The sequence below is a fragment of the Physeter macrocephalus genome, chromosome 8 (assembly GCF_002837175.3).
Source record: "Physeter macrocephalus isolate SW-GA chromosome 8, ASM283717v5, whole genome shotgun sequence".
Lineage (NCBI taxonomy): Eukaryota > Metazoa > Chordata > Mammalia > Artiodactyla > Physeteridae > Physeter > Physeter macrocephalus.
Window position 1 is genome coordinate 106,684,727 of NC_041221.1, and position 14,099 is coordinate 106,698,825.

General features: G+C 40.3%; 1 protein-coding gene across 1 annotated transcript; it reads right to left on the minus strand.

Annotated features, from left to right (window-relative positions):
- Positions 1 to 11,233: 11,233 nt before the first annotated feature.
- Positions 11,234 to 13,474, minus strand: LOC102978403 (heat shock protein HSP 90-beta-like). The gene is given in 4 exon segments (XM_055086366.1): positions 11,234 to 11,859; positions 11,862 to 12,331; positions 12,333 to 12,909; positions 12,912 to 13,474. Coding segments are annotated over 4 exon segments (2,154 nt in total). The 5' UTR covers positions 13,393 to 13,474.
- Positions 13,475 to 14,099: the final 625 nt, after the last annotated feature.

Sequence of the window (14,099 nt, forward strand, 5' to 3'; positions counted from 1 at the left end):
CATTATTACTGTTTGCATGGTTAAAGAAAGTTCACTCTCAGAGAGCATTTGCTATGTAACAAAATTAAGCGAAGTTTATGTGAACAAAAATCTCTGGGGGGAAAACTTCCTGCTTCTTTCAAATTAATTTTATACATATATATAATTTACTTATGTTATTTATATATATTTTTCCCAAATTGAAATAGGTTTTTTGCTTTTTATATTTTTTTTTACTCTGGAAACCTCAAGATGGCAGCGTTTTACTTTGGAAGAAGGTGTTCAGTGCCAGCAGTACCGTCCTGCTTTTCAATTCATAACAGCACCCAGGAGTCAGGCTGTCAATAGGGGGAGGAGAATGGAGACAAGGTGGTAGATGTGTTTCGAAAATTTCTGACCTCTTACACTCTTCCCTAATTTCCCATCCACAAACACCTCTGTAAACTGGCAGTTCAGGTAAATAGTTTCTCTACAGCAGCTGGTCCCCAACATTTTTGGCACCAGGGACTGGTTTCATGGAAGACAATTTTTCCACAGATGGGCGGGGGTGGGCAGGCATGGTTCAGGCGGTAATGCGAGCGATGGGGAGCTGCAAATGAAGCTTTGCTCACTTGCCTGCCGCTCACCTCCTGCTGTGCGGCCCAGTTCCTAACAGGGCCACGGACCACTACCAGTCCGCGGCCCAGGGGTTGGGGACCCCTGCTCTACAGTCATTATAGAAACCAGTATTTAATCTAGCTGCATTTGTACCGCTCCAACTAAATAGCTGATTTTTCTGTTCCCAACACACCACTTATGCAGAAACAATTTTTATTTTTCATCTTGGAATTAGGCAGTAAAGAGTCAATATTATAGGGCTTCCCTGGTGGCACAATGGTTGAGAATCTGCCTGCCAATGCAGGGGACACGGGTTCGAGCCCTGGTCTGGGAAGATCCCACATGCCGCGGAGCAACTACGCCCGTGAGCCACAACTACTGAGCCTGCGCGCTTGGAGCCTGTGCTCCGCAACAAGAGAGGCCGCGATAGTGACAGGCCTGCGCACCGCGATGAAGAGTGGCCCCCGCTTGCCACAACAAGAGAAAGCCCTCGCACAGAAACGAAGACCCAACACAGCCAAAAATAAATAAATAAACAAATGTGGGGTTAAAAAAAAAAAGAGGTAATTATCCCTATTAAAAAAAAAAAGAGTCAATATTATAATAGTGCATTAGTGTCAGCCCTTGCTTGGGCTACTGAAACGGCCTTCTTCTTGTCTCCTTAGGGTCTCCTTTCCAAACTTCACATCATGTCCCTCTCCCATTCACAACCATCCAATGGCTTCCCATTGCAACTAAAGTAAAACCAAACTCTTTATCATGACCTGCATGCTCTACAGGGTCTGGCCCTCCCCACTTCTGTGGCCTCATTGTCTATCATTCTCCCTCTTGCCTGCTCACTTTGTTCTAGCCACCATGGTGTTGCTGTTCCCTGAACACTGTGAGCTTGTTCTACCTCAGGGCCTTTGCCCTTCCTGATAGTCTCTGATTTTTACATGACTCACTTCCTCCTTCTAGTTCCTTCTCAAGTGTCACTTTCTTCAGATAGGACTTCCCTGATCACCGTCCTTCTCTCCCTCACCTTATCCTTCCCCTGCTTTATTTTTCTTCATTGGAAAAATAATACCACCTAATAACTGATTATCTGTCCTCCTCAAGCAGAATATAAGTTCTATGGAGGGTTGGGACTTTGTCATGTTTACTCCTGTTTCCCTAGAACCTAGAAACATGCCTGATTCATATTAGGTGCTCAATAACTAGTTGTTGAATGAATGAAAGAATAAAGCAAAGTTCAGTCAATCTGGTGTCTTTATTCCATCTCTTTTATATGTGGCTGTGTGCCAGATACCTAGAAAGTAGCAGTATAAACCCTAATGAGGCAGTCTTATTGACACTAACACATTGGGTTTTTTTGACATACATGATTCTCTATTTTTTTTTTTTTTTTTTTTTTTGTGGTATGCGGGCCTCCCTCTGCTGCGGCCTCTCCCGTTGCGGAGCACAGGCTCCGGACGCGCAGGCCCAGCGGCCATGGCTCATGGGCCCAGCCGCTCCGCGGCATGTGGGATCTTCCCAGACCGGGGCGCGAACCCGGCTCCCCTGCATCGGCAGGCGGACGCGCAACCACTGCGCCACCAGGGAAGCCCTATTTTTTAAATAGATATTTGATTTTAAAAAGTCTCCGCCAACTTGTCACTAAAACAAAAGTGATCAGATAAATGATAGCAGTTAGATGTCTTTAGTATTTACATAATTTTTAAAAAACAAAAAATTAGCATCAGATTTTTCTATAATGGATCTGTAAATTAATTCCTTTTAATATATATTTTTTATTGAAGTATAGTTGATTTACAGTGTTGTCTTATTTTCTGCTGTAGAGCAAGGTGATTCAGTTATACATATACATACTTCTTAATATTCTTTTCCATTATGATTGATCATAGCATATTGACTATAGTTCTCGGTACTATACAGTAGGACCTTGTGTTTATCTATTCTATATATAAAAGCTTACATCTGCTAACCCCAACCTTCCACTCCATCCCCCCCACCAACTCCCTCCCTCTTGGCAACCATCAGTCTGAGTCTGTTTATGTTTTGTAGATAAATTCATTTGTGATATATTTTAGATTTTACATGTAAGTGATATCATATGGTATTCGTCTTTCTCTTTCTGACTTACTTCACTTAGTATGATAATCTCTAGTTGCATCCATGTTGTTGCAAATGGCATTATTTCATTCTTTTTTATGGCTGAATAATATTCCATTGTATATATGGACCACATCTTCTTTATCCATTCATCTGTTGTTGGACATTTAGGTTGTTTCCATGTTTTAGCTATAGTGAATAGTGCTGCTATGAACATAGGGGTGCATGTATCTTTTTGAATTATAGTTTTGTCTGGATATATGTCCAGGAGTGAGATTGCTGGATTGTTGGCAGCTCTAGTTTTAGTTTTTTGAGGAAACTCCGTACTGTTTCCATGGTGGCTGCACCAACTTACATTCTCACCAACAGTGTAGGAGGGTTCCCTTTCTGTGGAATTAATTCTCTCTTTTTTATTATTGGAGTATAATTACTTTACAATGTTGTGTTAGTTTCTGCTGTACAATGAAGTGAATCAGCTATATGTATACATATATCCCCTCCATCTTGGACCTCCTTCTTACCACCCCCCTTCATCCCACCCATCTAGGTCATCACAGAGCACCGAGCTGAGCTCCCTGTGTTCTACAGCAGGTTCCCTCTAGCTATCTATTTTATACATGGTAGTGTGTATATGTCAAACCTAATCTCCCAATTCATCCCAGTCTCCCCTTCACCCCCGTGTCCACATGTCTGCCCTCTATGTCTATGTCTCTATTCCTGCCCTACAAATATGTTCATCTGTACCATTTTTCTAGATTCTACATATTTGGGTTAATATACGATATTTGTTTTTCTCTTTCTGGCTTACTTCACTCTGTATGACAGGCTCTAGGTCCATCCACATCTTGACAAATGACCCAATTTCGTTCCTTTTTACGGCTGAGTAATATTCCATTGTTTATATGTACCACATCTTCTTTATCTATTCATCTATCATTGGATATTTAGGTTGTTTCCATGTCCTGGCTATTGTAAATAGTGCTGCAGTGAACATTGGGGTACATGTGTCCTTTTGAATTATGGTTTTCTCAGGGTATCTGCCCAGTAGTGGGATTACTGGGTCATATGGTAGTTCTATTTTTAGTCTTTTAAGGACCCTCTATACTGTTCTCCATAGTGGCTGTATCAATTTACATTCCCACCAACAGTGCAAAAGTTTTCCCTTTTCTCCACACCCTCTCCAGAATTTATTGTTTGAAGATTTTTTGATAATGGCCATTTTGTCTGATGTGAGGTGGTATCTCATTGCAGTTTTGATTTGCCTTTCTCTGATAATTAATGATGCTGAACATCTTTTCATGTATATATAGGCCATCTGTATGTCCTCTATGGAGAAATGTCTATTTAGGTCTTCTGCCCATTTTTTGATTGGGTTGTTTGTTTTTTTGTTACTGAGTGAAGTAAGTCAGACAGAGAAAGACAAATATCATATGGTATCAGTTATATGTGGAATTGAAAAAATGATACAAATGAACTGTTTCCCTAGTGGCTGCACCAACTTAAATTCCCACTAACAGAGTAGGAGGGTTCCCTTTTTGTGGAATTAATTCTTAAATGAAGCTAATTTTACTGAGAAGTTATTCGAGTTCCCAAAAAGAACTTGTCACCTATGTCAAAAGAGTATCTGCATTACTAATCATGGGTGATATTTTGTCTGCAAAACAACTCTAAGGCATAGAATATTTAGGCTGCAAAAAGAAGAGTGTAAATAATTAAGATGTAAATCCAATTATGGCTGTCCCCATTACAGTTCTTTTTTTTAGTAATAGAAATATACTGTTTCCTCAGTTTATAAATGAAATTGCATCCAGATACAAGCAGGTGGAAGAAGTTCTGAAAAATTTTTGGTAAATAAAAAGCAATTCATTAAACATTATTCCTAGTAATACTCACAATATTTGATTCAGTTTTGCAACTACATAGAATCCCCAAATTCAAAATATAATAATATAAAAATATTCTATTTTGAAAAATATTAAGATAACTCCCTAACATTTTTTAGTAACAATAAATAATCTTTAAGCTAAGATATATTAAAAATCTTCTTCTTTGAATTGGAATTAGGAATTAAAAGAAGTAGGGCTTGTTTTTTTCATAGTAACTTAATAAGTCTCCCTGTCTGTTATTTTTCTAAATGCTCATTAGCTTAATTCTTATTAATTATTTTAAAAAATCATTTTGATTTGATCATTTTTTTCACATTATTATATTATAACCAATGATAATAGCTATATCTATTAAGTGTTTACAATGTGCTAGGCACTATACCTAGCATATTCAAATTACTTAATTAATACTCATGGGCTAACCTTGGAACCCAGTCCCCATTTTTAATACATTTTCAATGGAAAAATGGATTCCAACTTTAAAAGCACTGACTTACAAATGAAGTTTTTTTTTTGTTTTTTTTTTTGTGGTATGCGGGCCTCCCTCTGCTGCGGCCTCTCCCGTTGTGGAGCACAGGCTCCGGACGCGCAGGCTCAGCAGCCATGGCTCACGGGCCCAGCCGCTCCGCGGCATGTGGGATCCTCCCAGACCGGGGCGCGAACCCGGTTCCCCTGCATCGGCAGGCGGACGCGCAACCACTGCGCCACCAGGGAAGCCCCCTAAATGAAGTTTTTTAATACGACGTATTTGTAAGTGACTGAATTGGGTGACTGCAACTTCTAATGAATGGAAATCTATGCAGTCTGACAAACTGAGTTAAATCAGAATAACCTTTGTGTGCAGGAAAATGTAGAAGCTCTTTCACATTTTATTTCCAAATAGAATTCTTGGCATTTGAAGATATTACGGCTGACAACATTGTCTTCTGCATATTTGCAAAGCTACAAAGTCTGATGCATGCACGACTTGCAGTTACTTTCACAGTAAGCATCATCCATGTGAATTCAATCTGTTGACTGTAATGTGGCAAAGTACTTTACTAGCAATGCCTCTCTACCCTCTGTGCTAAAGGTTGCCTTTGCTCAAACAGCCACACCATCTCAGATTGCTACAGCTGGCTGGGTATTCTGTTGCCTCTCTGTGTACACATCTGCATAGGTATGATTCAGTGAAACCTTCCTGGTGTTCTGCTCACTCTTGCCTTAACTCACCACAGGCTAGCTCATTGTAGGAAAGTCATTTTGATGGAGAACCCCAAATGTCCTCAAAGTGATATGGTAAGATGGAAACTTATTCTTCTGGCATGCCAGGCTGAATATACTGGACATCTGCGGTTTATACTGTTCAGCATCTATTTCCCTAAATCGAGGTAAAACCATGCTCCTTTAGAGGAACCACACTCTTCTATTGATGTAGCTGAGGCCCGTGACCCTGCTGGGGCTGAACCTTCTTCTGGAGTCAGTGGTTCGTACATGACATATGAGAGCAATATATGCCCTGGCCAGAGAGACTAGTTCAGAGGTAGACCTGAGACCCAAGCAGGCCAGTCACAGCCATAAACATCAGTTTAGGACTCTCTGCCAGAACCACTGTGAAAGAGAAACTGTCGTTTTCTGGGGTTGCTAAGCCTAGATCTTCTAATAGCTATTCTGCCACCACTTGAAATCAGCCTGAGAATGAAAGCAACATGGGGGTAAGCCAGCTGGGAGGTGGAAAATATACAAACTACATTGTTTGAGTACCTAGATCTAACTTCATCTGAAGCCAGTAGTGAACCCTAAATACTACACTAGCTTAAGTTACATTAGCTTAAGTTAGTTGAATTGGTTTCTGCCCTTTGCAACCAAAAGAATCCTGAATAACACAATGGGAACGACCACAGACTGAATCCCAAGAGCAGTTTTATGGCTGTATTTGCCTTCCCAAAGAGGTAAGCAGTCATTTTGAGGACTTCAGCTAATATGGAGGAGCCCACAAAATCAACTGTTGACATGTTCCTGAAGATCTGCAAGTGTGTTGCATGTTCCTGGTGCTGAGTTTTGGAATTCTGCTTTGCTGTCCTTTATACTTTTCATAAAACTGGAGTGGCAGAGAGCAATCATCAGGGAAGTGTTGGTGCTATATAATCTTGCCAACTCTATAATCTTGAAACAAATCTTAGTATTTGGTTGAAAAATATAGTAATTAATAAACAGAACAGTTCCCATGTGATGGACATGCTTTTGAATTTAGGTTTTGCTCCCCAGATCATGGTCAAGTTACTAACCTCTCAGCCATAGCTGCCTCATATTTAAAATAGGAAAAATAATAGTCCTGCCTAATAGGGCTTTAAAAAAAAATTAAATAGGTTAATTTAGGTAATAAGCTTGGAACAGTGTTTGGGTATAACAAGTACTCAAGGACTTCCCTGGTGGTTAAGAATCCGCCTGCCAATGCAGGGGACACGGGTTCGAGCCCTGGTCTGGGAAGATCCCACATGCCGCGGAGCAACTAAGCCCATGTGCCACAACTACTGAGCCTGCGCTCTAGAGCCTGTGCTCTGCAACAAGAAAAGCCACTGCAAAAAGAAGACCGTGCGCCTCACTGAAAAGTAGCCCCTGCTCACCTCAACTAGAGAAAGCCTGCACACAGCAGCAAAGACCCAAAGCAGCCAGAAATTATTTAATTAATTAATTATTTTTTAAAAGTACTCAAAATACTTTAATATTAGGCATCACAACATATGGCTCCAGAATGGAACCCTGAATTCTCACATCATGACACCATCCTCATCATTTTCTTCAGCCACATTTGGACATGGTCTGACAGCCCAAGGTACAGACACAAGACCCTAGGCTAGACCTTACCATGTTTTCAGTTTCTTGTAGGTTAATGGCTAATACAGAAAAGCAACAAACTATGACTACTGTATCAGGATTGTATTCAGCCTTGAAGAAATTTCCATTTTTCTATGTTCACTTAGACCAGTTTGTATGATATGAAATCAAATTGGCAAGAACTCTGCCTAGTAAAGAAAGACATTTTCTTAGACCACATATGCCTTTAAACATTGTTATTTAAAAATTTGTTATTTCCTGGCAAAGATATGATTACAGCATTACAAGGAAGATATTGTACTTGCACAATAGGCTTCGTTCAGCTCTCTTGAAGCAAATATTATAGATGTCTAGTGTAAGTACAACCACATGTTATAATGGGAAATTAAGTAAAGTATGTAACATCTGAAATTGGTCAGAAAATCAGAGAAAGTTTGGCTTTTGGGGCACATTTTTAAACCACTCTTTTTTGGCTTGTATTGCACAGTATGAGCTTCTATTACAGAAACAAAATTATTAGAGAATGAAAATAAAGCATTAAAATAATTTAGTGAAGCCTTTTTTACTGAGGTAATTCATCTCAGTTTCAAGTAAATAATTACCACATCTCTCACTTTATGGCTGCTTTTAATACTTTTTCTGCCTCCTTCTTTATTTTCAGATGGTCAGCTATCAAATGTTACAACGGTCAGAATGCTTGAGTCTAGAAGCTACCACTTTTAATTTCTTGCTTCTAATCTGCAGTGGAGAGAGGAGTTAGATTTTCTCTAAATTAACAGCGAATAGCCTCTGAGAGTCAATTTTCTCATGGTGAATTGGATGATCTTAGCATAAAGGTTTTATGATTTCCACCCCCACCCCCGGATATTCAAAGGCTGCTTGTTGCTTACTTCTTGTTTTCTCAACCATGTCCAGATGAGGATGTGACCTTTGGTTAAATGAAGTACTTTTATAACTAATTTTAAATTTCAGGGACTTTTTATGCAGCTAAGCTCTGCACTTATGCATAATTTATTTTCCCTTGCTCACTACCATGTTCATGACCTTTCAGTGAGGGTGTTCAGTATTAAGAGGAAAAAATCCATATGCTATATTTTGTATTAGTTGTTCTAAACTGACCCCCTCTTCCTTCTGTAGCCAATCCAAGACAATCATTGGCCTTATCATTGGTTCCTAAATATACCCTGCTTGCTCTTGCCCTTATGCAATATTTATACAGTTGAGTTACATTTTCCAACATGTCTCAACCCTCTCATGTTCCCAAGTCATCTCACAGCCTAATGTTTCCATGATGCTAACTCTGGTCCATGTGAATCACTCCCCATTCTAATTGTCTATAACTGCATAGTCATTCCCATGCATTGGGGGAGCTGATCAAATACTACCACTTATTTTTCTCTATTTGGGAGAATACGTGTTTATTATCTCTAAGTATGTTATTATCTGCTTTGAGCAATTGTACATTCCTTATTCAGTACAGAGAAGAAAAGAATATTATTGTCTCTTTTTATATTCTTCCCATCATCTTGTCTTATGTCTGGTAGAAAGGATATGACATTATTCAGTGAGGGATGATGGAACAAGCAGCACAGGAAGGCTGGTGATTTGAGCAAACTTGTCGACCTTTCTTTGTTCATATCTTTGTTTCTCCTGGCACAAGCTTTCTTTGTTTAAAGGTGTCTGGATGTTGTCATGCTACCTCGAAGTGGGTAGGAAAAAGTGATTCCTTGATCACTCACATACACCTGTGAAGGGATTTAAAGGAAACTTGGCCTCTGAGATCTAGTTACATACACAAAAGTTGAGAGATAAGGTCCATCCATACACAAAAGGTGGTTTCAGGCATTTTTTTTTTCAGATAGAGGATTTCTTGTTTCAAACATATGGTCCAGATATAGGACTAATATAGCTCGCTAATCATGAAGGCTTCATATTTCCAACTACAAAAGAACATCTTTTTATAATTCTGTTATTCCCACCTCAATCTTTATGTTTTATCAAAGGGAATCTTTTCCAATATGTTTCTTCTCTGTTTTGAAACCACTTTGTTGGAAAATTTGCTCTATTTATTTTTGTACATTCCAGATGAAGGTTATTTTACTCTTATTCTAACCACTTGTCAATGAGTCACATAAATCCCTTGGGTTTTCCTGACCCAAATTCCAAGTGGTTTTTTAAAATCTCATAAAATGGTAAACACTTATTAGAGATGAATAAAATCCTTCCTGGAAGTAAAATTTATGTCATTAATTGGATAACCCATCAGAGTCCCCACTTAATAATTCATGGAACCCAGCAAAAGATTCAAAGGTATCTGGGTTGTTTGGTTACAACCAGATGCTAATTACATAAGGTCAGAAGAGCCTCATTTCAGCCCAATTAGTTTATGCTGATGAAATTTCTGTTCTAAACATGTACACTATTTTTTTTGGTGTAGGCAGTTATCTCAACGAGCCACCTGCTCTGTCAGGAAGGAAGAAAACTGAGTGGCAACCTCACCACGGCGAGTGAAGTTTCAAAGTGAAGAGCTTACATTTCTGTAGACGCAGGGTCAGTGTATGTCAAACCATAGTCGTTTATTTCTAAATAATCTCAGAAATTAAATATCTCTATAATGCTGTGTTCCAGTTTATGTTGACCCACGACCTTTCTCTTCCTGGTGCTATAGCTAGTTTACAAAATGACACAAGGCATCAACCCGCCATATTTCATTACCTATACTCCCACACACTTCCCTGAAGCTTCTTATAAAAGAGAGTTAATTACAGATGTAACTAACTACACAAAGCTGACACATATAACATATAAAAAGCTTTTTGTTGCCAGATAAATGCTTTCTCAGTTGCAGTCTTATTGAATGGCAAGTGGTGATACCCAAGAATGGCTAATTACAGGTCTGATTCCCAGTGGATTATGGTGAAGCTGTGCTCTGGACTCACCTTGTATTTCAATGCAGAAATTTGAATTAGGTAAAACTTCTTACATACCCATTACAGCTAAAAACTTACATTTCATGACTCAAAAGGGCAAATGATTAGTATAAACTGGATTTTATATTTAAAATACATTAAATAACAGGATAACACTGGCATTTGACATTTTTGAAATTTTATACAAAGAGATTTCTGTTATTTTCTCACTTATTTCCCACCACTTTCTTGTCAATAACGTGTTCCTTCATAAGTTTTCAGTGGAGACTTGAAAGTTTGAAGGAAAAATGTCATATAAGAGGAAAGTTTTAAAAAATAACCCAAATCTTTATTCTGTTCTGGTTAAAGAAACTTTTAGGATCCTATTATTCTGTGGATGTCTGGTGGAGAATTACTGTTTCTAACTATAGTGTTTAGATTGTTTATGTTTTCACTTCCTACTCTCCAGTGTCATCACTTCCTACTCATCCAAGTGTTCATTTATTCTTTGGTTGTAGAGGATCGTGATTCAACAATCATAAAGTAGGCCAAGCTTCTCATAACATTAATTTTCAGTGTGGCCACACGTGAAAGCTCTCCCATGGAAAATGTGTATGCCTTGTTAAGAAAAGAATCTAATTGCAAAAGCTTATTCTATCAAAAATTTCTGTGTCTTTTTTTTTTTGTATAAAAAACCTGCATCATCTTTATTTTGCATACTTTAATTTCAGAACAAAACAAACAAAAAAACACAATACACAACATTCAAACCCCATGTCAAATGTGGAAAGGGATAGGGCTTGAGGCCCTTTTATCCTGCTTTAGACAGAAGGACAGAAATAAACCCACTAGACATCAGCAGAAGGAACCAAGTGGGCCAAGGCCACTGGGGCTGCTGCTGGGGGAGCCATGGGGACACTGTACAGAGGGAACAAATTCTGCAGGTAGAAATTCTTAATCTACTTCTTCCATGCAAGAGGCATCCTCATCATCCTCAAGGGGGCGGGGGGGAATCTCATCAGGAACAGCAGTACTGGGCTCCTCTGCTGTCACTTCCTCTTCATCAATGCCCAAGCCTAGCTTGATCATGCAGTAGATGCTGTTGGAGTGGGTCTGGGGATCCTCAAGTGAGAAGCCGGAAGAGAGCAGTGCAGTTTTGAACAGCAGTACCACCAGGTCCTTGACGGCCTTGTCATTCTTGCCTGCCTCTGCCTTCTGCCGCAGGGTCTCCACAATGGGGTGGTCAGGATTGATCTCCAGGTGCTTTTTGGCCATCATGTAGCCCATGGTTGAGTTGTCCTGAAGTGCCTGGGCTTTCGTGATGCTCTCCATGTTGGCAGTCCAGCCGTAGGTGCTCGTCACGATACAGCAGGGTGAAGACACAAGCCTATTGGAGATTGTCACCTTCTTCACCTTCTTATCCAAGATCTCCTTCATGAGTTTGCAGAGGTTCTCAAACTTGGCCTTGCTCTCCTCCATCTTCTTCTTCTCCTCCTCATCCTCATGAAGCTCCAGGCCCTCCTTTGTAACCGAGACCAGACTCTTCCCATCAAATTCCTTGAGCTGCTGCACACAGTACTGTACACCACCTTGAAGCCCCGCTTCCGCACTTGCTCCACAAATGCAGAGTTGGCAACCTGCTCTTTGCTCTCACCAGTGATGTAATAGATGGACTTCTGGGTCTCCTTCATGCGAGACACGTATTCTGAGAGAGGTGTCATCTCATCTCCAGACTGGGAGGTGTGATAGCGCAGCAGCTCAGAAAGGCTTCGTTGGTTAGTGGAGTCCTCATGGATTCCAAGCTTTAGATTTTCAGAGAACGCCTCATGGAATTTCTTGTAGTTCTCCTTGTCTTCTGCCAGCTCCAAGAAGAACTCAAGGCACTCCTTAACAATGTTTTTGCGAATGACCTTCAAGATTTTGCTCTGCTGGAGCATTTCTCGGGAGATGTTCAGGGTAAGGTCTTCAGAGTCAACCACACCACGGATGAAGTTGAGATATTCTGGTATTAACTCATCACAGCTGTCCATGATGAACACATGGTGGACATAGTTTGATGTTGTTCTTTTTCTTTTTGTTCTCAAAGAGATCAAAAGGAGCCCGACGAGGGATGAACAGCAATGCTCTGAATTCCAACTGACCTTCTACAGAGAATTGCTTCACTGCCAAGTGATCTTCCCAGTCATTTGTAAGGCTCTTCTAGAACTCTCTGTATTCTTCCTGGGTGATGTCATCAGGGTTTCTGGTCCAAATGGGCTTGGTCTTGTTCAGTTCTTCCTGATCAATATATTTTTCCTTGATCTTCTTTGTCTTCTTTTTCTTATCTTTGCCACTATCATCCTCCTCATCTGAGCCCACATCTTCAGTCTTAGGCTTCTCCTCATCATCTTTATCTTCTTCTTCTTTCTCACCCTTCTCTTCCTCTGCCTCATAATCACTGATTTCCTTCTTGCGTTCCTTCTCCAGATAGAGTGTGATGGGATAACCTATGAACTGTGAGTGCTTCTTCACCACTTCTTTGACCCGCCTTTCTTCTAAGTACTCTGTCTGGTCTTCCTTAAGGTGAAGAATCACTTTGGTACCCCACCCAATGGGCTCACCATGGTCAGCACGTACAGTGAAGGAACCCCAGGAGAAGACTCACAGGCATACTGTTCATCATCATTGTGCTCTGTGATCACAACCACCTTCTCTGCCACTAGGTAGGAAGAATAGAAGCCAACACCAAATTGCCCAATCATGGAAATGTCCACACCAGCCTGAAGAGCCTCCATAAATGCTTTAGTACCAGACTTGGCAATGGTTCCCAAATTATTTACAAGATCAGCTTTGGTCATGCCAATGCCTGTGTCTACCAGAGTCACGGTGAGCTCCTGGGGGTTGGGAATGATGTCAATTTTCAGCTCTTTACCACTGTCCAATTTGGAAGTGTCTGTCAGGCTCTCATAACAAACCTTGTCCAAGGCATCAGAAGCATTACTGATCAACTCCCGAAAAAAAATTTCCTTGTTGGAATAGAAGGTATTTATAATAAGAGACATGAGTTGGGCAATTTCTGCCTGGAAAGCAAAAGCCTCCACCTCCTCCTCTCCATGGTGCACTTCCTCAGGCATCTTAAAGAATAAGAATCGCAGATACTAGAGAGCTGAGCGGCAAGGACTGCCTCAATCTCACTCGCCACAACAGGGGTGCACAGGGGTGACTCAAGAGCTCGAGTGTCTTTTTTTTTTTTGCGGTACGTGGGCCTTTCACTGCTGTGGCCTCTCCCATTGCGGAGCACAGGCTCCGGATGCGCAGGCTCAGCGGCCATGGCTCACAGGCCTAGCCGCTCCGCGGCATGTGGGATCCTCCCGGACCGGGGCACGAACCAGTGTCCCCTGTATCGGCAGGTGGACTCTCAACCACTGCGCCACTAGGGAAGCCCTCGGGTGTCTTTTTGACATTAATTATTCCATTAAATTTTTTCAAACCAATTTTTCAATAAGCAATACGTGCACATAGAGTTTTAAGAGTTATAAAAATTACATACAGTGAAAAGTAAGCCTCCTTTTTACTCATCTTTAGGGCAACCACTGATACTAACATTTGTATCCTGCTAGAGATATCCTATGCATATACACACACATTAAAAAGTCCATCCACTTTTATATACAAACGTCAGCATAATATATTACATCTTTACACCTTGCCTTTTCACATAACAATATACCTTGGAGATTTCTATATTTAGCTATTTTATTGGCTTTTATGGTGGTATAATATTCCATTACAATTCTTAAATACACAAAGGACCTCTGACTTTTTTTTTTTTTTTTTTTTT